This window comes from Podarcis melisellensis (genome assembly GCF_964234715.1).
Source record: "Podarcis melisellensis genome assembly, chromosome: 7".
Classification (NCBI taxonomy): Eukaryota; Metazoa; Chordata; class Lepidosauria; order Squamata; family Lacertidae; genus Podarcis; species Podarcis melisellensis.
Window position 1 is genome coordinate 45,250,302 of NC_138539.1, and position 26,206 is coordinate 45,276,507.

General features: G+C 37.1%; 1 protein-coding gene and 1 long non-coding RNA gene across 3 annotated transcripts in view; both read right to left on the minus strand.

Moving 5' to 3' along the window:
• The window catches only part of MIB1 (MIB E3 ubiquitin protein ligase 1), a 41,559-nt gene that overhangs the window by 11,615 nt on the left and 3,738 nt on the right, over positions 1-26,206 (minus strand). For both annotated transcript variants that reach the window (XM_081918040.1, XM_081918039.1), the window contains exons 4-14: positions 23,315-23,419; positions 20,914-20,980; positions 20,007-20,211; positions 19,499-19,682; positions 18,014-18,158; positions 16,669-16,802; positions 15,707-15,814; positions 14,229-14,426; positions 12,311-12,462; positions 2,125-2,257; positions 368-454 (exon numbers count right to left, since the gene is read on the minus strand). In XM_081918040.1, the coding sequence (XP_081774166.1) occupies positions 368-454; positions 2,125-2,257; positions 12,311-12,462; positions 14,229-14,426; positions 15,707-15,814; positions 16,669-16,802; positions 18,014-18,158; positions 19,499-19,682; positions 20,007-20,211; positions 20,914-20,980; positions 23,315-23,419 (1,518 nt within the window). The remainder of the gene's footprint in view (positions 1-367; positions 455-2,124; positions 2,258-12,310; positions 12,463-14,228; positions 14,427-15,706; positions 15,815-16,668; positions 16,803-18,013; positions 18,159-19,498; positions 19,683-20,006; positions 20,212-20,913; positions 20,981-23,314; positions 23,420-26,206) is intronic.
• Positions 6,672-8,869, minus strand: LOC309373721. The gene is made up of 2 exons (XR_014170159.1): positions 8,801-8,869; positions 6,672-8,764 (listed from the first exon to the last, which is right to left on the minus strand). It is a non-coding gene; the product is annotated as an uncharacterized lncRNA (long non-coding RNA).

Genomic DNA, 26,206 nt, shown 5'->3' on the forward strand with positions numbered 1-26,206 from the left:
CTACAACAAGCCTTAGGAATATTTCATCCCGAATTTTCCTCTGGGACAGCCACAAGGCATAATTCAGAAGTGTTGTTGTGCAAATCAATCAATGTACCCTACTTTTCAATCTACAATAGAACTAGCGAGAATATTGAAAGCAAGTGTATATTTCATTTTTTAAATGTTAATATAGCAACAGACAGTATGTGTTTGAACAGAATTTAAGCATGATATATACTAGAGAGAATGAGCAAGCATATATATTGCAGGGTCCACACAACAGGAATTGTGTGCTTGTGGCCTGGTAAAAGAAAAAAGCACCAAATTGTGCAACTGCAACCTACAGTCTGAGAAACTGCCTTATGGTCTACTATTGGTACCTTACCCGCACTATTTGGGTGTGCTGTCGTTCTACAGCAAGGTGCAGTGCAGTTTGTTGATTTACATTCTGGATATCCAGGTTAGCATTGCCCTGAAAGAGATGTTTCAATTGTTACTTATTAACATTAAAACCAACAAGAAATCCTGAACTGGACCTTTTCTTGGGACGTGCATGGGCAAGCAGTGGGGTGGACAGATGAAGCCCCCTTGCCATGTTCCCAAAAGCCAAAAAATATTTCATCTACATATTAGTTCATGAGGCTAAAACCAAATGAATATCTAACTATTTATAATAGCATACATTAAATATTGATCATGTGACATGAAAACCGCATTAGATCTTTCCATTAGTCATCTTTAAAACCCAATTTATACATAAGAGCATAACACTACTTGCAAATGGAATTAATGTAAGCAACAACCTTCAAAATGTCTTACTAGATTAGACATTCAGTTGGTAACTTTCCCACTTGCTTACAATAAGGACAGCTGCTTCTGAATGAGCACCTTACCAAATGCGCAATTTAAGCTACACTGGGACTAGCTGGTAGAATGGAGTGGGGGAGCCTTTCTTCCTGCAAGGTTAACTAGTGTGCGGCGGCTGTGAAAAGTGCAAATTCCATGGTAGGGATAATTAGGAAAGGAATTAAAACTGCCAGCATTATTATGCAGTTATACAAATTTATGATGTAACCATATTTGAATACTGCTCTTGTCACCTCACCTCAAAAAGGATATTTGTAGGGGTTAGAAAAGGTTCAGAAAAAGGTAGCCAAAATGATCAAGGGAATTGAGCAACTTCCTTGTGAAGAAAAGTTGCAGTGCTTGGGACTTCTTAGTTTAGAGAAAGTGGAGAAAGTGGCCTGGGGAAAGTGGGTAGATAAAAGTTTTCCCCCTCTCTTATAATTATAGAGCCCATGGACATCCAATGAAGCTCAAAGTGGGAAGACTCAAGACGGATAAAAGAAAGTACTTCTTCATGCAGCACACAGTTAAACTCTGGAACTCGCTTCCTCAGGAGGCAGTGATGGCTACCAGCCTGGATGGCTTTAAAAGAGGATTCAAAAAATCCTAAACGAAAACATGAGAGGGCTATCAAGGGCTACAAGCCATGATGGCTATACTCTGCCTCCACAGTTGGAGGCAGCAATGCTTCTCAATGGCAGTTACTAGAAGCCACAGGAGGGGAGAGGGCTCTTGTGTATGAATCCTGATTGCAGGTTTCCCATAGGCATCTATCTGGCCAGCCACTGTGAGAACAGGATGCTGGACTGGGTGAGTTATTGGTCTGGTCCGGCAGGCTCTTCTTATGTTCTTACAAATATGTTAATCACTAAAAAATCAGGGTCATCGTAAAATACACTAATATAACGTAGAAAATATAACTTTGTCATATCTGAATTGGCAAAACAGATCCCTCAGAATGTGTGTGTATTCCATTGATCTACCTCTGCAAACAAACCAGTGTTGCATGGATTATGGACAGGGCCACAGCTCACTAGAAGAATAGGTGCTTTGCGTGCAAAAGATCCTAGATTCAACTTCTGGTATTTCCACAGTTGCCTCAAGTAGCAGGCAATGATAAAGAACTTTTCCAGACACCATGGAAAGTCAGTGACAGTGTAGACAATACTCATTGTACAAATACTCATGTACAAATGATCTAACTCATTAAAAGGCAAACTGGCATAGAAAAAAAGTTTTGGAGATATCTTTAAAAAAAAAATTGCCAAAGTATATTTTTTAAAAAGCAACCCTTACCTGATGCACCAAGAGTTCTGCCACTTCCACGTGATTATTAAGTGCTGCCAAATGCAAGGCAGTATAGCCATCATCTTTTTTCTCATCTACAATCCATGGTCTTGGGAGCTTAGACAGTAACACCCTCATTGCACTGAAATAAAATATAAAGTACTGTATTGTTATCCTGTAATGGTCCAATGGTCAAGTTGCAGATATTGGGCAACATTCCACCTGTTTCCATAACGGAAATCCATTCGTGCAAAAGGATTCCTGTTTTTCTTTCTGCCTACTCTAGCATCCGCATACTCCCAAAATCTGTTGGGATTCTTTTCTAAGTAAGTTATTTTTAATCACTTTAGCAAGATTCTTTGAATTTTACTAATTTTTCATCCTAACTTTCAAGGTCAATGAGAACTATGCAAAAAGGACATTATTACATTCCAGAAGTAATAAATTATAAACAGCTTCCCAACATTTATCATGAAGGTGATGCTGCACCAATGTCCTAATTATGCAGTGATATGGGGTTGGCCTGAAGAAAGAAAATACTTTTTTTACAGAAGTACATATGTAGAATGTCTACTTCCAACCCTGCCCTCAATCTCAGCTTCTTCCCTGTGATTAAGTTACTTCACATTCAGGAATGATGTTCATGCAGCTCATGTACCACCTGGTGTGCTTCAATCTGCTAGACTGACATTACATATTTTCTTCCTATTAACTTATATGAATGGAATTCAGATACAAGATTCTATGGCAGCAACAGTGCTCCACTGCTTTTTTCTTTAGAAAATTTCCCCAGCCTTTAAACTATGATAATTTCCCAAGAACATACATGGAACCTAGTACTTTGGTTAGAACAGAAGGTGCTGCTAGGGGAGTACAGAAAGGAAATGCATGTGTGTTATACCTTACATATATTTAATTAATATATTTAAACAGTGGAGGGACCTAGGCATGAGAATCCAAACATGGGGTGCCACCAGAGAAAATGACCATTATCTATCTAATTATCATCCATCTGAAATTTGCAAGTTGCAACATGGAAAAAGGCATGTACAGGTAATACCAAGAAGTCCTTGTGATATAGCTAAGGTTAAATAATTCTTATTTGTCAATTATTTTATATTGCACTTACATATTGTATTTCTAACACATTATTCCTTTCAAATATTTTAAAACATTTAATAAGGGATGCTCTCCCCCACATCCTCTCTACCCCCTTTTCTGAACGCTGCATGTTGGGAGTTTCCTGCAACAGCAATAACTATCCTTCCCTTCAGCAGTCCTTCCATAAATGGAGAGCTGTGATTACAGGAATACTGCATAGAAATTACTTGTCCATCTGATTGGAGTCCACCCCTAATTGCTTGCAAGAAGGTATTTTATCAAGAGATGAATAGGGAACACCATCTTTTTAGCCACGTTTAATATATTGTTTTGTTTGCTGTTTTCACTATTCATAAGATATACTGCAGTATTTCCTAAGCTCAACTGCCCTTGCGCCACGAAAGATTTTAAAATAAAACTAAGCAGTTTTTCCATCTTGCTTATTAACAGATTTCGGTTCAATTCTTCAAATTTTAATTTGTTTTCACACACAGAAGTATTTCTAAAATGGCATTACATTTAAATGCTGCTTATTCCTTAGTTTTTCCTCTGTATCTTTCCCCTCGTTTTGATGTCTAATGCCTCAAAACAGAGTCACAGATGCTCGAGGCTTGTGAATTCAAGATAAAAAAAATCTAGAAAAACCTAAGTAGAAAGAGAATACCTCACTTTATTTGACATTGCTAAAAACATATCAGCACAAATGACTGAGCACTGTTGGGACTGCAGGATGAACAATCAATAGAGAAAGAAAGATAGAGCCACGCTCTGCCCCTGCAACTGCAACCAACAGCCGAGATACTATTTTTTGCAATGGTTGACTAAATATGGTCAGGGAAGAGAGAGGCAGAAGAGAGTCTGTTTGCCTGGGAGTGGATGTTTTGAATGCTTAGCTGCCTATAAAGCTGAAACAGTTTTGCTCGCTCACTCTGAGAGGCAAATAGATCCAGTCGAAATAGCATGTATGTGGGAGCCCTGACCTTAACAACATCTATTCGACATCTGAAGACAGAAAATAGCTACAACAAATCTGGCTGGAAACTAAAACCCAAGGAAGAAGAGAGACGAAGCGTAACATCTGAAGTGAAGGAAGGGGGAAATACTTTATTGGGAAGGGGGGGGAGATGCAGGTGCATGCTTAATTTTTAAGATTTTGTGAACATTTTTTTCGTTGTTTTCAACTGACAAACAAGAAGACTTTGTCCTGCTTTGGGTTTCCTAGCAGCCTTACCCTGGATATTTTACTTTCAGTCTTGCAGCCACAAGGAACTTGTTTCCACGCATCCACATAGCAGATACCTATTAAAATGCCTGTTTACGTTTTAGATGTAACTATTTTAGAAAGTGAAATATGTATTCACTTTCACCTTCTCACTGCTCCCCCTCCCACATAACGAAGAGCTGAATCAGCGAATAGAGTGAACGCTCAAGATGAGATGGCTGCTGCTGATGTCTCTCTCTAGGTCACTACCTCTCTTCCAACTGCAAATGCTGCATGATAAGCTTACAGGTAACAGAGCATTAGAAGTCCTAAATTATTCCACATGTTTAAAGGATTCCTGTCTGCATGTATCATTTAATGGACTGTTTTTGTTAATCTCTATTGTAGTTAACACTTATTGCCAGTGTGTTTAAGTATCAAGCATCTGTAAAGAGTAAATTTGGAAAAATCCTATTTAACCTAAAACCATAGACAGGTACCTGTTTGACAAGAAATCTTCTCTTAGCTGTATTTTAGAACATTGCATCCATTGCTATCTAAGCAATTTCTAAAAGTATTAATTTTAGAGAAATGCATCACCTCGTTCTCCCTTTCAAACCACATCTAGCTAGCATTTTGTGACCATTTTATTACAGTAAGGAAAAAGGATGGCAATGCATTAACTGCACAACACTTTTACTAAAAGAGAACATTAAAGGTATTTTATTCTTAAGCATTATTACAATCCAGTTCAAATCTGAAAACAAGCAAGTTATAATTCTTATGCTGCATTGCTGTTCCTCCTTGTAGTACTGTGCTAGCTACTGCTAGGCTCTGATTTGCTCTCTATCAGCTGCACTAGCTTTTTGTCATGGGCTGCAGAAATTGAACATACATGGTTTTGCTCTTGCCTGACTACCATTTAGATGTTTTACTCAAGCTTTTCTCTGAATTAATACTTATGAGAACCTATTTCCTTGTTCAGATCACAGATCAATGTCACAAATGCAATTAAGCATCTTTCAAAACTGTTATTTATACATTTCACCTCTTAAAAATAGCTGACCCCACAAACAAATTTTATAGATTTTTGCCACCTGATCTTGTAATTTCTATGCCACACTAACAGATTCAACAGAAAGAGATGGAATTAATTAGATGGCTAAATATTGCAATATATCTGATATAGTAAATGTAGTAAGCTGGTGAATGACTCTGTATTGCAAATATAGGAACTATTGCATGAACTTAACTATTTCATAAATGTTCAGTAACCAGCTCACAATCCATGAACTAGAGCCAACTATAGGCCAAATCCTAACATTTAGAAGATTTCCCGTCACCCGCTTTGAATTTTGTACTCAGCATCATCTTCAATAACTCGATAAAAAAATTGTGGGAGCTACAACAAACTACTAGCATTGGGATTTTTACAAAGAAAATATTTCCATTTCATTTGGATAATTGCCGTCAGCTTCTAGAATGAACAGAATTAAATATGGATACAGACAGCCAACAAACCAAGCTCGCAGTGGAGTACAACATCCCATTTCATGGATATAATTGGTACAGCCAACTTTTGATGAAGGCACATTATTCTTCATATGCAAGCTTAATTGACAGTAAGAAGAAACAGAAGTCCAGACAAGTACTTGAAATCCTCATAGACAAACAATGACTTTTAATATGCTTTGAACTGCTGCGCAGGTAAACTACACTGTGAATTTTAGCTTCACCAGCAGATTAAAACAAATACCAGTTCCTGAAATTAATTGGGAACAATTATTTTGCACTTTAGGATAAAGAAAAAATGTTTTCAGTTTCAACTGGCAATTTGCAGCTGTTAAAACCTGTCCAGAGCACATACTTCTTTATGTACCCATATGCAGATACAATATTATGGAATGTAAAGAAGTATGTATTTTTGGCAGGTATGAACTACAACTAAAAGAAAACTGAACTAAGCGGATCAAAGAATGAGGAATCCACTTTAGTCGTATTTGGGTGAAAGGATCAGGTGAATAGTAGTACAATTTGTGAAACATTAACATTTGTCTAAGTGTTGCATATATCTTCATTGCCAGAGTAATATTGGTTGTAGAAGCAGACACTTCATTTTCTATCCTAAATCTATCCTAAGAAAATAAAATCAACATCACTAGAATAAACAATAAAAACATGACACTTGTGTAAGCATGTAGGTGTGAGAATATCACTACTATCAATTGAGGGTCATAACCTTTTTTTAAAAAAAAAATTAGCTGAAAACTCAGGGTAAGTGGATTTGATATTATGGCACAATGCCATCTAAGCCATAAGGCACCATATACTTGCTTATGTTGCAAGTAGCCATCTCTAAATTCTCATTCATTTCATGTGTAAAGCTTTCATATGTCAGCAACCTTATGTCTTTAGTTCCCAAAGGCTTGTTTTCAAAAATCAGAAGAATGCTAATTAAAGTTTTGAGAAATTTAAAGATGGTAGATTAAATCTGAATATCATGAGGGAAAATTTGAACCTCAAAATATGAAATTACCTTGCTATTTGTTAAACAGGTTTTCTGATTAAGAGTTAAGAAATGAAATGCTTGCTCTACCCCTAAACTATTACTTGCAAGAACCAAGTAAAAACTGAAAAAAACAAGAGCTGAAGCCTTAAAGAAACATTCATAATACATATATTAATTCAGCTCATATTAACATTTCATATATCAAACAATTCATAAGTAGTACAGATTCTCAAAACCAAATTCTAGCTGTTACTAAATGGAGTAATGTTAAAAATATCAAAAGTTTTCAAATTCAGATTATATTAAAGATGTGAATGTTTCTTATTATATAGATTTGAAATTTAAGGTTATGGTTTTTGTGTATGTTGCAAGCACATTTTGTTTTAGCCAGCAACCAATATTTAAAGATAGTTTGTAAAGCAACACTGGTATTATAACTAACACTACAATCAACCAATTTATAATCTAAGAGCAGAAGAGCAGCAAAGGAATAAAACCTTGCTTATTTCTATGAAGCACTGCTCATTTCTAGAAATAGGGCACCTGAGCAACAAATTAAAGATTAACTTTTGAAGGCTCACATTCTTAAAATTGAGCATTAACATGAGTCAGACTTTGCACCTTTTCCTGCACCAGTATTGTAAACAAGCAGCAAAACAAACCTTAGATAAAAATCGCATAGAACTCGGTAAAGTCTTGTTTCTCTTAGAACATAGCCACACTATAATGTCATCCCCATCACTTAGGTCAGCTGTTGAATTCTAGCTAAGCACAAGCTGAACTCTGGACATCTGCTGACACAGTTGTAACTCAAACATCTCAACCATTTGACTGACAAGGATAACAGATGCTGACATTATCAAATGCTACCATGCTTCTTTCCATGGTCACTTTTTATCCTGATATAGCTAGTACATGAAACTCTTGCCATCCAAAAGAACACTTGAGCAGCTGGACCTGTACAACAGTTTCCATATAACTGATAAAAATAGATACCAGTTTTATTGCTGCTCAAGATTTAAGCCAAATATTTGCCGTTTCTGTATTTAATAACAAGGAATGAGTGCATATTTACAGAAATCTCATCACCACCAGGGCACTTTGCAACAAAGCTGGCAGGATACATTTAATGTATGCATTATTAATATATAAGTTGAATATTATCCTTCCTTTCGATTGGCTCAGTGTAAGCCTTTAAATATCATATTGATTTACTGCATGTACTGACATTTCTTCAAAATCAAAAGTGTATGCACTCTTAACTCTGATATCAAGGGTTATGTATTATGATAATTGAAACAACAAGGAGAGGTAAGAACTGTTTATGTAAACACACACACACACACACACACACACACACACACAGATGTTCTATATTGAATGAACATTACTACAGAAAAGGCCTTATAGAACACGGAAATATGAACCAAGGTTGTTCCAAAGTACAACTATAGAAGCATTTGTCGAACACCACTAGCAAGCTAACATTGCTCCTTCTTCACCTTCCCGTAATCAGTTCTCTGTCAACAGCTGCTGTAATTAAATGTGGCAGTAGCAAACTAATATAAAAATAGTATTCTCTTTAACTGAAGTAATCCCCTTGGGAGATAAATATGATACCCGATAGCCAAGAGAAACACATTACTAGTATTAAATAGTTCAACATTCACAAGAACATTCAATTTTAAGGCCATGACTTAAAATCTTCTTTTATGAATCTTCTATTATGATTAGAAGTTACGATCACAAAAAACATACAAAAAGAACAAAACCAACTATTGCAAGCCACGAAAGTGTTTTCTCCTATTGTTTAACATTTGGAGTTTCACTTTTTTGAACTTTTTATTACAGAAAGATGAGCCATTTAGGGAAACTTTGGAAAATTGTAAATTTAAAAAGGAATATATACTGCATACAGCTCTTGTATTCTCACAACAACACTTTAATGAACACAACATGGAAACAATTGTATGCCTCTTAAACTTCAATGCTTTGCTAAAGCTGGTAAAATGGAACCAAATCACTTGTTTAATGGATTTGGTCCCCTTCAACCAGCTGTAGCTATGTATTGATCACTACAGGACAAATGCTTTCATCAACAAGATATGTTAATAATGGAAATAATATTCAAGAAAAAGAAGGCTTTTTAAAAGCAGTCAAGCACATGAATGCAAACAAACTATCAAAAACTGACCACCAGCATCTATTCCTGGCAAACTTATAGTAGGGACCTCACTTCCAAACCAAAATCCACAATATTGGAAATTGTGTCTCATCCGCACATTCTTATTATATATCAATATGAATTTGAAGTTAATAGTTCCTCTTGCTTTATGTCACTGGTTGTTGTTTTTAAAAAAAGAGTAAATGTATGTCAGTTTTTATAAAATAAATGCAAAATACATGTAAATATATTTGTGCTACAATTCCTCTATTTTAATACTATCTTTGTACAACTCAAATTAAGTTTAAAGAGTAGCAAGCATTCACTAAGACCTCTTTTCTATTGTGTTCTACAAAAATTAACCAAGATGAAAATGAAACTACAGTGTTTTTTCAACACCAAAGGGCCAATACAGATATCAAGCACCACTATAAAAACTTAAGATGAGATGAATCTATGATAGTAGTACTCTTCCACAAGGGGATTATGGGATCAAAAACTATCCTATTAAATCAGATCAAATTGATATGGTTAACATGCAACTATTATATATCAAGTCATAGTTTGGAGAAAGTAACTACAAAGGTACCTCGGGTTAAGTACTTAATTCGTTCCAGAGGTCCGTTCTTAACCTGAAACTGTTCTTAACCTGAAGCACTACTTTAGCTAATGGGGCCTCCTGCTGCCGCTGCAAGGCCGCTACACGATTTCTGTTCTCATCCTGAAGCAAAGTTTTTAACCTGAGGTAATATTTCTGGGTTAGCCGAGTCTGTAACCTGAAGCATATGCAACCTGAAGCGTATGTAACCTGAGGTAGCACTGTAATGGCATTATTCCAGGGCTGAAGCAGTAGGATCTAAGACTGAGTTGATAAGCTTGTTAATATATTCAAAGAAGAGCAGGGGAAAGCATTGCAAGCAGTCTAATTTTATAGTTATCACATGACGAGAAGTACAAGGTAAGTAGAATAGCTTTTACTAAAGCTTTGGGAAAGCAATCGGTGTCCAGATAAAAAGTAATTGTGTAAGCAACGGGAACAAATTAAGCAAACTTAAGTACACTGTAAACTTAAGTACATCTTTCTGGAAATAAATCCCATTGAGCTTAATGAGTTTAAGTTCTGAGCAGACATGAAGAGCATTCACTTTTAAATTAACTATGACCTGGTTTGCACATAATACTAAGACTTACTATGACTTAGCACATGAAGCGAAGACTGCAGCTGCTTTGCTTCTCTATCCAGTCATGCTAGTGCTGTGAACTAAAATGTGGTTTGGTTTAACAAGTCATCTGAAACCAGGCTCATAGTTTCTCTTTCTTGACAAATCACAAGCTTCAAACCTTCAATAAACTTTGTTACAGCTCATGACTTGTATGGAACTAAGCCAAACCATGCCTAAATTCACAGCAGGAAGAAAACCAGAGGAGGAGCAAAGCAGCTACAATATCTTCTCCAGGAACCAGCATGCAAAGCAAAGCTATACTTCTAAGAAATGCTAAGATTTATAGAAAAATATTAAATGCCAGGACCCTGGCATTTATTTAAACATCACCTTCTAGGATACAGTTATAGGACCAAAATTAGAATGGGAGAGATGAACTAATATTTCTATTGAAATACATTGTTGTGAGTTCGTGCAGCAAAGAAATAATACATTTACAACATAGTTAAAATATTGCTTTCATTTCCTCTGAACAGTAGCGCGCGCGCACACACACACGAGTCATACACAAATGGTTAATATTTTTTAAATAAAAAATGAGGGCCGCACCACACAGATGCAGAGATTGTCTATGCCAAGCAAAATGACTTGAATTATTTCTTGCCCACTGGGTCCAACTATCCCAACTCTGGGCCCATAATGTAAGCATTACATTTTTACAGGGTCGATGTGCATAAAACTCAGTGAATACATAACTAATGATATAAGGATCTTGCTAGTGTAATTATTTAGCTACAGTAACTTGTGGACTTTTGCAATGCACTCAATTTGGGGCTGTCCTTGAAGACGATTCAGAAACTTCAATAGGTCCAAAATGCAGCAGATTACTGGCTGGGATTCTATTTAGAAGTCTTATAACCTCTGTTTTAAAACTGCTGCAGTGGCTGCCAGTTCATTTACAAGCGCCCAATTCAAGGTGCTCATATTAGTGTTTAAAGCTCAACCAAGGGCCCTTCTTTCTACCAACCTCCATCCTTACAGACTTTTTCAGGTGTTAAGATATGCAGAGGAAGGTCTCTTTGTAGTTCTATCACCAGCTGCCATATAGGGGCATAGAATCTCCTGCTCAAGAGCAGGGCAGCAGGCCATCCAAAGCTATAAAAGTTTCCAAATGCTGTTTTACACAGTGCAGGTCCCATATAATGTCTTCTAGTATGTATTTTTCTTAGGCTGTCTTCACACTAGTTTGGAGTGGCATCTACCAACAGGTAGCACTGTAAACGACAGTGTACCTACAGCCTTCTGAGAGCTGCAGAATTATGGCAGCAGAGAGTTGTGGAGGAATGAGGTGCTGGGAAGCATTTTCTTATGCAACTCTAATACTTGGGAAATGTGTCTTTATTTCTAACTTTGAGGACCAGTGTCATGGTTTTGATACATCAGTTACTAGCTATTTCATTCCAAGGCTCTTCTATATCAATCCTCTTCATGGGTTCTATCAGCATACCTCAAATATATCACTTCTCGACCTATTCAGTTACCTGAATTTTTAAGCAATGAGAATACAATTTCATTCTCAACACAATAATATGTTATAGCCATGTACTGGTAGCCTAAACAGCCCCACATGATGGCTATTATCAGAGTCCAAAAAGAAGGAATTATGGTGGCAATCAGATAAACATGGGCAGCAGTTAACAACACAGGATAAAAATAAAGGATTGAGGTGGGATGGAAATACAAATGCAGTTACACATGAAACATATCATAATATAAACTGCACATGTGTACACAGGCCCTGCATTGTGTCTGAATAGCAGCATATATTACAGTGGAACCTTGGTTCTCAAACTTAATTCGTTCCGGGAGTCCATTCGACTCCCGAAACCAGTTCTGCAATGCTCACTTGGGCTGCTGGGAACATTTAAACCACCTAGCAACAGAAAAGCCATAATGTACAAATGAAACTTGCATCTGAACAAATGTATAGTCTTTCCCACAATGAAATCTTTTTTTTTTCTTGCTGAACTTTAGGAACTAACAAATGTTTACTGTACCTTGGATTTCCTCTTAGTGCAGCATGATGGAGAGCATTAAATCCATTGTTATTTGTAATAGTAACATCTGCTCCAGCTTCTAAAAGTACGGCCAAGATGTCATCACGTTTTTTACTTATTGCATCATGAAGGGGCGTGTCACCCTCAGAATCCTAAAAATAGGCATTAGTTAATTCCTGCTTATACTGCATATTTGCAGAGAAAACGTCTGATGCAAAAGTTACATTTAGTAATTTGTGTTATATAAAGATTACATTTACTGTATACAGAATATAAAAACACGAATGTTAACTTGATCAATGCAAAATGTAACTTTTGATAAAATACTATGATCTTTTAATCCCTATGTTTCAGCTGAGGTTGCTTTCCCCACTCCAATACCACCACTGGGCTATCTAAGGACTATCATGCCATGAGGGGAGAAGGAAAAGATAGAAAAGACTGGAGAGCTGTCCATCATCTAGCATCTAGCTCCCTATATTTCAGCTGAAGTGGTCCTGCCTTCTCCTAAACTATTCCAGTAGGCTACTCAATACCTATCTTGCCCTGAGGGGAGGAGAAATACAACTTTCAATATAACTTTTCCCCTTTGTAGCTTCTTTTTGTTGCTTCATTCTACAATTTTAATTTATGCTTACTGTTTCTATGTAAACCGCTTTGTAAAGTTCATCTGAATAGCAGCATATATTACAGTGGAACCTTGGTTCTCAAACTTAATCTGTTCCGGGAGTTCATTCGACTCTTGAAACCATTCGAAAACCAAGGCGTGGCTTTTGATTGGCTGCACTCAAATGGAAGCTGCGTCGGACATTTGGCTTCTGAAAAAGTTCGCAAACCAGAGCACTTACTTCCAGGTTTGCAGTGTTTGGGAGCCAACTTGTTCGTCAACTAGGCAGTTCAGGAACCAAGGTTCCACTGTATATAAAAAATGTAAGTAGAGAACAACCAGATATTCAAAGAACACCAGGTATGATGAAAATGTCTTATATATTTCCATCTATGTTTGAGGAATTCCAATAGTTATTTTGTCATTTGTTTGGAAATTGTATCTGTAATATCTGTAAATACTAAGTGTAGTTTCCACACACTATTTAAAGGAACCTCTTGTATAGTGTGTTGAAATAGTCCAATGTCGACATAATCAAAGCATATACTAAAGCATGCTTCGCTACAGCCATAAACTGGCCTGCAGGAGCACAGCTGTGAATGGAAGTGTCCCCAGACTGTAAACCTGATAAGGTGATACCTATCCCATCCAGAAGAGGTTGAACACCCATTTCCAGATCAGCTTGTTCACCCTCATCCAGTTCATTACAGCCTCTCAACATTGACTAAGAGTTTCCACTGCCTTCCTGGCATCTGATGGGAGAGCGTTGGGTGCCATCAGTATACCGATATGATTGCACTCCAGATCTCTAGATAACATCTTGCAATGTAATACATCAACACACCATGCTATCCCTGAACATACATGCACTCTATTAACGATGAAGCCCTTACTGTCAGATGAAACCAACTTCATTGAAAATCTGAGACATACTGTTTCAATCAATAGCAGAAGATCTCCGAGATTACAAAAGTTGTCTGTCTATGATCTAAACTATAAAACACCACAGAAGAGCAACAACTGAACTGATAGTAACACGTTCAAGTCAAATCCAAGAAATAATGGCAACAAATCAAGGTTATGATTGCATAGATCAATGTTATAATGCATGTTTAAGGTCATAATTGCATGTATTTCCATATACATATCAATGCATACAGCAAGAAAAACTGCTCAAATCTAACAATTATATGGAAATTTAGAGGCAGATCCCATTTTATAACTTTAATGTTACTTGTGTACATTCAAAAACCCCACTTTTTTTTTACATTTTATTGTATCAAACAAATAATAAACAGGAGCTTAAATTACCTGGAGGCTGGGGTGGCAACCAAAATCCAGTAATGTCTTTACTACTTGGAGATGACCTTTATTAACAGCAATATGAAGTGGTGTCTGTCTACGTTTATTGCGAGCATTGAGATCTGCACTGCCTCTGTGCAAAACTTCTATTACAGCTCCTTCATCACCAAAAGCTGCATGGTGAACAGCCCTGTCTCCATCTTTGTCCTAAATGATCAACATTCAGTGGAATTAGTCATATTACTCTTGCACTGGACAATAACTCTGGCTCATGATTAAGCACTTTCTATACCAATAGCAAAACTGTCTTATACAGGTCTTCACAACAGGAATTTCGTTATTGAACCAATCAATATCTACTGATGTTTTATTTATATTTTATGGATACTTTTACTGTTTTTATTATATTGTACAGGTTGTATGCTGCCTATATATTTCTTTTGAAAGAGAGGTTTATAAATATTTCATTAAATAAATAAATAAATAAATAGCCACAAAGGAAAATGCTGCAATGTCATAAAACATCACAATTATCCTAACAGTTAGAGAAAGAATAAATGAGAATACTGTATAAAGTACAGTCCATGTGACATTTTGGCAAGATGTAAACAACACAAATTGCACTACTTATGCATCACACCAGTTATTTTGCTGTTAAAATGTACAACTATTCCATGTAATAGTCTAGTGAAGCTACAATGCAAAGACTAGGGCAGAATTCTATGGTTTAGTAGGGCATCACAAGCTGCAGAACACAGGTTTCGTGCCTCTTCACTTGAAAGTGCAGTCCCTATCACAATATGGATGTCTCATCTCTTGAATGGCCACTGTTAAACTATGTAATTATCACAATTTGTATTTTTCTGCATTTCATTTCCTTCTGACCTCACTGTTTACAATCCTCTCCCCAAGGTACAGGCATATATGTACATACCTGCAACTCAGGATAATACTGAATACATCAGATGAAGTGGATAGTAGTCCACAAAAGTTTAATTAATATGTCTGTTAGTCTTTTAAGATGCCTCAAGGCTATGGTGTTTTTGCTTAAAAAGACTGGAAACAATCAAATTAAACAGATTGCAATAAAAGAAGGAGTTATAAAAAGTAAAAATATTCCTTAGCCAGAAACATTTATAAATGACTGATCTGAAAGTTTAAAATCATTACCGTATTTTTCGCTCTATAAGATGCACCAGACCACAAGACGCACCTCGTTTTTGGAGGAGGAAAACAAGAAAAAAAAATCTGAATCTCAGAAGCCAGAACAGCAAGAGGGATCGCTGCGCAGTGAAAGCGGCAATCCCTCTTGCTGTTCTGGTTTCTGGGATAGCTACGCAGCCTGCATTCGCTCCATAAGACGCACACACATTTCCCCTTACTTTTTAGGAGGGAAAAAGTGAGTCTTATAGAGCAAAAAATACAGTATGTAACACTAAGTGACTTCTATTAGTAGCATTTAGTTGACAAATTAAAGATTTAAATACCTCAGCTTCTACATCCACATTCTGCTTCAGAAGCAATTTCAAAATATCAACATGCCCATTCTGACTAGCAGCTTGCATAGCTGTGTGTCCTGCACACTGCCCATTCACCTGGAAATACATGACAAATCAAGTCAAGGCAGCTTACAAATACAGCATACATTTATTATATGTACATATGCTCAAGAACTGCACCAAACTATCTAGAGAACAAATTCAATATTGAATGACAAGTAAATAATCTAACATACTTTACAAATAATGTATTGAACACATTTTAATACTTGTCATTTGATGAATTGTCTCTTCAAATTCCAGTCTCTCTTTCACTTACCAGCTTAGCTAAAGTAATGCACTCTAAAGACCTTTAAATCTACTAAAGAATTTAAGATTTAAATTAAAAAATTAAAAATTCCAAAGGATTATGGAATGGGGTGTCAATTATCATCCTTAAAGTCATTTGGCTAGCTCGGATCAAATTCTGACAAATTATTATATATTAAAACTGTACCAATACAACTACTTTTTCAAGACATTTTAAATGTGTATCTGTAGATCCCAAGATACAGGGAAATCCAAAGCAATACAATCAGGTGAAGGCTACATGTCATAATTCCCTATTTCTTCTCTTGGATGAACCAGGGCATTCCACCCAAATCCTAGCTACTTAAGGGATAATTATAACAAATATTTCAGGATAAAACTTCCTCTTCTGGGTGAGTTGAAACAATATAAAAAAGCTTTTGACAACAATACAGTGTACAGGTAACTAATGAAAGCAACAAGCTGAAGAACACCACTGTACAATTAAACTTCTTCCTTTCACTCAATGCCATCTTCAGCTCTAGCTGAAAGAAAGGCCTATCTTTGTTTTGACCATTGAGAAGTGCCATTTTAAAAAGAAAAACCTAGAAAGGAATTGGAAGTATCTTTTTGCATTAACAGTTAAAACATAAAGTACTCACATCCACATCTGGTCTCTTAAGCAAATCTTCCACTTTGGCTACATCTCCATTAGCAGCTGCTTTAACCAGCTCTTCATTAAGATCCCCAGACTCTTGCGTTTCAAACAGTTTCTTCAATAACTGGGACAAGCGCTCTGTGAATATTGTAACAATTTATTTTAATACAAATCACAGTATCTGAATGTTGTGATGCACTTGAATGAACTTCTGTGTATTTATAACTCAAAAACACGTAAACCAAACAAATTATCTACTTAAAATGTTGCAAATTGCTCCAGAAAAAATAGCGGCAAAAACAGATCCACCACTACATAACTTAAATATTAAGAATCATTCCCTCTAGTAGTGAACATGGGTGGGTCAAGTGCCTATCCATTTAGAAGTAAAACATGGCCAGCAAACAATACAGCAGTACTTCTATATATTGAGGGTATCCATATGGCATACAGAACTATAGGACTGTACATTTAAAAACACATATAGCCCTGTGAGATTCCATGACTTACAGAATGTTGAGGAAATAGAGATAAGAAAACACTCATTTCATTGAGTGTTCAGAATGAATGGCAAAGGCAGAGAATTCTGCCTTTGGCTCCTACCTTTAGGTGTGGCTGGACAGCAGCACAGTATGTTTCCTCCCACTTAACTCTAAAATTATGGATTTCTCTATTCTTTTCTATGGACAGCATTCACTTCTACTCCCCAAAGAAAAGGAAGGTTCTAAAGGAACCTAAAGTTGAGCAGATTGTGAGAGTTTAGAAATAGGTGTATAGCTGAGACATGAAATGGCATCTGACTTGTCAGAGCTGCCAGTGGTTCACCCACAGAATTTGTTTTACCAAGATTAAATTTCAGTTTATTGGCCTTCAATTAGCCTGACTGAGAACATGCAAGGAATTACTTCCACTGAAACTGCCTACAAGCTTTCTTGCACCATCTTGTGGACTGTCTAGTGCTTACTACTGATGGAACATTTTAGGTGCATCTGACCTAGTAAGGTTGCAGTCCTACAAATGATTACCTGGAAGTAAACCCCACTGACTTCAATAGGGCTTTTTCTAAGGAGGCATGTTATTTATATCCACAACCTGCTTTTTTATTCTTCTGAAGCAATTTAGAACACCATACAACAAAAGTATCTTCTAAAATCAATTCATGTATTAAGTAAAAGCACCCAATTATCCTTCCACTCTCCTCTGGAAACAGAATAATTGACAGAACTGTTTTACATTAAGAAAATTTTATTTCCCTGAAAGTTAATGTAGTACTTTCACTAAATATTTTTCTCTTAGATAACACACCTTTCATAATTTCACATCGGGTAGACACTAACTTTCTAACTTACCCCCAGATGCATTGCTTATAGCGGAGCCTGCTGATGCTACCTTTGACACAGCAGCTGGATTGTATGTCCAAGAAGTTCCACAAACCTCTACTTTTAAGTCACTATCTGAATAGATCTGCTGGACCCTTCCAACTTTACCTAAAGTCTACATTGAAGACAAGACAGTCAAACACATTTATTATGTTACAGCTTTGTAAGTACAGATTGTCACATCCCATACTATATTTTCAATCAAGCTGAATATACCCTAGCCTCCCCCAGTCTACTGTCTTCCAGAAGGTTTGGACTATGAGTTGTATCTAATGCAAGCCCAACTCAGAGTAGATGCACTGAAATTAATGATCATGACTGACTAAGGGTAGTAGACTCATGAAATTAATTGAAACTGAGTTTTTAAAACAACCCCCCCCCACACAACTCCCATCATCCCTGACTACTGGCCATGCTGTTTGCGGCTGATGGGAGTTATAGTCCAAAACTTTGATAGTACCATGTGGGAAAAGGCACCACTATTGCTTGAATCGTAACAATAGGCAAAGATGAAAGCTAGAAATGTGCAGAATAATCATTAAATTAAAATCTGGTTAAATTCTGTTATGAAGTTGTTCAGAAAGACATGTTATTTTCCAATAATTCCAGGTGTTACTTATGTGGTCCTACATCTTCCAGACCATTATAGCTATTCAAGCTGTAGGAATTTTTTGTTTCAAATACCTTAGAGCCAGAAAATTAATAATTTCTAAGAAAATCAATTGTTACAGCATTGTATAGTTATCCAATCCTTAGCATAAACTTGATAAATGGGAAGAGGCCAGAGAATGAGAATGACAACATGCTTTTTCACCAACTTGTCCCTTACTCGCATCACAATGGCAAATGTAAGTAAATAGCTTGAAAATACATCCAGCAAAAGACACATACCATATTCTTCTTCCACTGGGCTAATTATATGGGGATGGTGGTCTCAATTTCCATAGGAAAAAGAACTGCCACACTTTTATTTCAAAGGGTATCACAAATATCCATAAAATCTCATTGAATGTGTTGTTAACAGAAATTAATTATGTTCTGGGATAAGCTGTGGTTGTAAAAGAACAACTAGAACAATTGTCCAGAAAGAGGGAAATGACACGTCTTCTTCACATGTTGATTTAATGAGGTATCAAGACTAACATTTCACTATCAAATTCTTCTATTTCCAAGCATTAAGAGACAGAATTATAGCATTATACTAGGAATTCCCATACCAGCACCACAAGACATGAGTGGACACCAGCATCCTGACACTAATACAATGGCACAATTGACACCAGACAATTGTGTACATGAGCCAACATCTGTACTGGTGCACAGATTTCTGCCCAACTGCCACAGCAAGAATGTATAAGGGTTTTTGCACCATACTATTAGCACAAAAATGAAAGGTTTCCCTTCAGCATTGAACAGTTCCTCATTTAGAAGAAACCAAACTTAGCTTAAACTTACAGGAAGCATTGCTTCAGCCCATTCGCCATGTCCTCTTTGAAGCAGCTTAATTCTTTCTAGGTCATAACAAACTTGGACAAGATCACCCACTTGAAATTGTGAGGTACCGCCTTCAGCACCTTGAGCAGCATCTCCACTTCGGACAACGTTGGCTTTGGTCAGAACAGCAGGGTTAAAAGTCCACCTGAAAAGTATCAATGGCCATGAAACATTATGATGAAGTGTTTAGTGTTTATATTAACTGTATAGCTAGCTACATTACTAACCAATCTTAACCCACATCTGCCAGTCTACTACTAGTTGATTTTGCAAGAATCCAAAATGTCTCCATAGTTGTATCTAGTAGTTTAAGAGTATCCCTCAAATGTTTAAAGTAAAATGAAAAGGATTAATGTAGTCACATTTCTGTAATAAATTACTGGCCCCACATGCTAATTCAATTTGATAACTGACTCCCAAGGCTGACTCCCATTAAGTATCCCAGGCAAGAAATAATGGTAGAATGTACCTATTGCCACTTGGATACTGAACAACAATGTCATGATCTTCATCTATGCCACAAACTGTGCCAGTAGTAGTTAAAGTTTCAAACATTCCATCAGTCCATCCTCCGTGGCCATGCTGTAAAGACTGAACAATCTCCAAGTCAAGATCAATGTTTACTAGATCACCGATCTGCAGTCCACCAGGATTTCGGTTACCGTTTTGTTCACCTAAAGTTAAAATTTTAAAAAGACAAGGTAATGTTTAGGAATCCTCATTCACTCTCACAAATAACAAAACTACCAACTGGATCCGTTGCAGTGCTAAAGTTCTCATTCTGGTAGTGCAATGATTTAACCTTGGCAGAGCAGAATTCCCTCCCCTTCTCTTTCTTGTGCACCCAGTAAATCTGGGAGCTCCCTCACAACCCTGCAGAGGAGATTTGGGAAGGAGCAGGGCAAGGAGAAGAGGTAGTGTAACCAGCAAGTGGTGAAATGTATGTAGAAGTCAATTCACTAAGCAATATAGATAATAGTATCACCATTACAGCTAACAGAAGTAGCATACAGCTAGTAATTGTTAACTATGATAAATACTAGACAAAAAAGTATTTTTACCTTGAGTGGTGTCAATTCCCTACTAGGTTATGCACACACACAGGGTTGTATCGAATGCTGCACCAGCAGGGTTCCACTGGTACAATGGGATTTCTGTTTCTCCTCCTCACCCCAATCCCAACTCTAAATCTGTGGAAGGGGGTCCACTCAACCCTTCATAACTGTTTCTGAGGATTTGTGGGAAGCTAGAGGAGACATTCCATTGCACGCACAGAATTCCACTGCATCACTGGAGCTCCAGTATTGGATACAACACAAAGACTTAGGTCAAAATAATCACAGAGCAAAATTCAAATTATGTTACATTTAACTCACCAAGCACAGGACAGTGGTCTCTGTAGAAGGACCCTCCTTTCGCATCCTGAACACATTTAAGGTCTGACTAAAATAAAACAAATGCAGAGACAGAGACACAGATCTTTAGCTTTAAGTATCTGAATACTTAAATACTGAGCCAGAATTTGTATCACAGTAGTAATCGAGTATCTAGACCATTTTTGCAACATGCTTCCCCCTAATGTTCCTTACGTTATATCCTTCCTTCTGTGGCCTATGGAAATTTGAAAAATAGATCTGTGCTTTGTGACAGATACTGTTTCAAGTGCTAATTCAAGAGCACTATAAAGGGAAATGCTAGTCCTGTTGATTTGGATGTAATTTTAAATTTTATATGGCATTTTTGTGTGGTTTTATGTAGTATTGTTGTAAACCACTGATATATTTTATGAATAAAATATATGAAAATAAATTAATGCTTTCAACAATAATCCTGTTCATGTCATGTCTCAATCAGTCAACTCACAGAAGACTTTGTCCAACACTATCATCCTTTGTTTCACCAGTCTAATAGTACCATGTTGTATTAAAGTTTCCCAAAATAGTCTGCAAAAGCTTAACTTGTATTTTTAAAAGTGAAAATAAACTTTCTATGCACAGTAGTTAAATAGTTTTACCAAAATTTATGGTTTCTAGAATTTTGAACAAGCACACTGAAGTATTCTGGGTGCTATTTTATCCTTTACAGGATACATAAGCAACTTATTTTAAAAAGTAATCACTACTGAATATACCGTAGATAGCAGCAAATTCTAGTATGTTTCTTCTTCCCTAACTCTTGCTTTCACTATTCCTAATCCAAATAGCAGCCATCTGGTGCTATCTCTGAAGCAATTCCCATTGGGTAAAGGTCATTCAACGCATGTACACTAAAGTGTGAAGCGAACAGGAAGAGTCTTCTAATCTGTATCATCTGGAACTAGAGGAGTAAACAAAGGAACAGGTGGTGTATAGGCCAGCCATGTGCTGTTCAAAAATCTTTCTCTTTCTTACTTGAGAAAAAAAGGTCCCAAGTACTAAACTTGAGGTACTGGTAGATTGCATCATGAAAAGAATATGTCATCCACCAAGTTATATGAACACACACCAGAATGATCCTAAAAAATGAAAGGCTGCTAACAGATTACCTCAGAACCAGAACATTTATTTAAAAAATACCTCAAGTACAAGGCAAAACACATATGCATTCATTCACACAGCACGCTGCGATGTTACAAATATGCTTGCTATAATCTGACCCTATATTTCTAAGGATTCATTGAAATGCACTGCTCTTTTTTCACTCCTCTCACCAATTCAGTGTGATCAGAAAGAATCAAAGCATGTACACGAAAAACAAATGACTGAGCTGCTTCCAATAGCTAGACATGTCTTTGCTTAAATAGGAAGGAAGCAAAAAAAAAAAAACCTTCCAAAAGAGGATTCTAGACTCAAATGATACTTTCTATTCAGTAACAATTGTTTCAAAATAAAACTATTTCCTTCAGAATTTAGGAGAAAGGTTAATTTAAATACAACAGCCAACACATCAGGAATAAAAGTATAATCATATTTACACATTAGTTACAAAATTTTGGCACTGGCATATAGGAAATTTTTCCTGCATACGAAATAAATTGCAAGTAAGGGACAACTAAATCACTGTTCCCAAATAGAAAAGGAGGGGTGAAGTTTGATTAGACAATATTTGTGTAAAGTACTAAGACTACTAAACGCAGTAACAGTAAACTGAGATTTTTAAAAAGGGAATAATGACTTCACTAATGTGAAGAAATACATTTGACATACTATTATAGCAGGTATGGTCATGTTTAATGAGTCCCATTTAACACATTACTTTATTCTGCTGAAACATAGTATTTCTCAGTTTGCTACATAGCATTGTGTCAAACTGGAGAAAAGTAAAAACTGTCCCAGTTTTGCCAAAGATTCTGTAGTATTATTGGAATCACATGGGAAGTTCACATCTAAAACTTGAAATTTAGTCAAACTTCAAAGAGCACTAAAATACTATGAAACTATCCAAATGTTTACTACAGCCTAGGATGTAAATAAATTAACATTATATTAGGGAACTAAACTCTTTTTAGCAATTTTCTCATTTATTTTGTTGTAAATAAGTATCTTATTTACAAAACTAAATGCCTCTGATTGGAATAGAAGCTAGCTCATAAGTTGTAAGTAGTTTGCATGTTTAATGAACTGAGACCAGACTTATGCATATGCATGAGTTGTCCCTACAGCTGTAGGAACAATGAAGTGGCTAATAGCATGCAAACTGACAGAAGGATATAACAAAAGAAGATAATAGCACAGCGCAAGCCATTTTTACTGTTCCCCCATGAAGCAATTTTACTCTTTGTATTGCTTTACTCCTTACCATGCCCTCAAAGCCAACTCTGTAAAGGTTTTTAGCGCCATTGTCCCATAAAACATATGCTGCACTGTGTGGACTTGATGCACTCCAGTCTTGGATTTCAGTGACCTAGCAAAGTAAAGAAGAGGAATGGGAGTATGTTGCCAAAAAAGTAAATAATCTTTATCCACAACATATAGATAAGAATGCTTCCATTTATTAATCATTTGCTTAAAACAGTTGTGCAGCACCGTTTGACTTCCCAGATGTGGCTGAACAACAACTCCCACCATCTCTGACCATAGGATGTACTTGCTAGGGCTGATAGGAATGGAAGGCCAAAGGTTAGCGCATCCTAATTTAAGACATTTATGTGCTAGCTGTTGAAAAAGTTCAAGACAGCTAAGAAACAAAGTTATAATATATAAATAAAAATACGAAAAACCCCCAAAAAACTACAACATCATTATTTAAAAATACATTAAGGCAGCACCAAAAAATGGAAAGATAAACCCCTTAACAGCCAAAGGTTTTCAAAAAGGAAGCTCTTCACATGGCATTAGGGAAAGGAGTTCCAAAGCCTGGGCACTGTCCCCCCAAAGCCCTCTTCTCTGCTCTTAGAAAATTTTGGAACACACAGGAGGGTCTCTGTTGGTGACTGAATGCTTGCATATCAGCAAAGCAGCAAGCCAAGTTATGCCTCAATATTTACACACATTTAGAGGAAGAGTCTTAACTTTCAAACTAAAATCAGCTATAAGTACCATGTCTTTCCTTAGACACAAGAAAACAGACAAACCTCCATTTTATGTTTTTAACCAAGTAACAAAAGTGGAGCTTTCCTTCAATTTAAACATTAGTGAAGTAAACTTACACAAAATATAAAAACACTGGACAACCAATAAATTCACAACATAGCAAAACATAAAACAGCTTAATTTGTCTTAAAAATCTAGCATATCAAGATAAGTATGATTTTATTTAGGAAAGGCTTTAACACAAAGAGAATTTCATTAAGAATGTGTACACCCCATGCACACATACCCGGATCCCATTCAGGGCCCAATCTGGCACTTCAAAGCAGCCTCAATCCAGCACACATCTAGACCAGAGCTAAATCAAGAGACTTGCTGACTTTAATCAGGGTTTAAAACACTAATTAAACATGCAATCATGGGGAGTAGGTGATGTATGCATCTCCTTCAACCCCTTGACTCCCCCACCCCCTTTGGATGGGCCCTGGATGCTCTGGGCAAGCACAATCCAACATGGGACGGCCTCAACCTACTCTAGCTAAATGCCAGGTCAACCCAAATTGGTCTGGGATTCAGCGTGAGCCAGTATACAGTTCTAAATTATGTATCTGTGTGCCACTACAAAATAGGCAGTTTCTGTACTCAAATAGGTCTGATTTAGTGAAAGGTCAGAGTCTAGAATGAAGATCCCAAATCCAGTTGGAGAGGTTCATATGAGCATAAAAGGTAAAGGGGCCCCTGACCATTAGGTCCAGTCACAGACAACTATGGGGTTGCGGTGCTCATCTCACTTTATTGGCCGAGGGGGCCCGGCGTACAGCTTCCGGGTTATGTGGCCAGCATGACTAAGCCGCTTCTGGTGAACCAGAGCAGCGCACAGAAATGCCGTTTACCTTCCCGCCAGAGCGGTACCTATTTATCTACTTGCACTTTGACATGCTTTGGAACTGCTAGGTTGGCAGGAGCAGGGACCCAGAATCCAAAAGCTGAAAACTTGGCTCTGTCAGAGGGAGCATAATTCTATCCTGTTCAATAGAATTCCCCACTAACAGTACCTCTACCTTGTCTGGATTATGCTTCCATTTGTTTGCCCCCATCTATTGCAGTATTGCCTAACAATGGCTTGGGGTGTCTACCACCGCCCTGGAATTATCTGGTAGAAATGTATAAGCGGAGCTGCTACTGACATTAACAGCACTTCAGGTCAAACCTCTGGATGATCTCACCCAATGGCTTCCTAGAGATGTTAAAAAGCTTGAGGGACAAAAAGGAACCCTGTAGTACTCTACTCACCAAAACCATGGGGCAGAGCAGCCTTCCCCCAGCACTGCCTTCTGGCATCAACCTTCCAGAAAGGACTAGAGTGGCTGCAACACAAGTGTCCTCAAGTTCCAAGTCAGCAAGCCAAACCAGACACAATACCAAGGCTGATCCAGGAGAATCAGTAGGTACACACATACCAGACACCCAAATCTATCCCTCAGAGGACAATAAATATATTTTCTTGGAACCAGGCCAAAAAACATATTAGGATGGATTCAAGCAATTGGAATTATTCAGTACTAATTGGAAAAACCACCATGCATTTCAATAGCAAGTTTAAAGGCAAGTTAGAAATGGATGGTAGATAAGAGTCAGTCAGTCCCCCCCCCCCAAAAAAGGGTCTCAATATGTCTTCATTTACTGCATTTCCCTTAGAGAAGCATAAGTCACTTCTGTGGTCCAGGTAGTCCATGGGTGGGCTCTACTTAACTATGAGGGACCAGGATCAAGAATACAAGAATATATACGTAGACTGTCCATGTCCTCAGTGTACCTAGTGTATCATCTAGACATGTAACAGTGGAAAAGTAATCACTATAACATGACTAGATGGTACACTCACTATATCCATATTTGGCTCTGCTACTATGATGAGATCCAAGTTGGTACAGATACTAGCAACTTGACCTGTAAAATGTATTGACAGCCCCTCTTCTAGAGGGGGATGAGGGCCTCAGCAGGATTGTCAAATACCTCAGCAGAAAAATCCCCCAGACACCAAGAATACATTTGAATCTGTAAATGCCCATAGGTGCATCAATGCAACAGGTCCACTAATTCTGAAGAATTATTTTGTGGCCTGTATTAAACACCTAACCAGGTATTGAACTGTGCACAA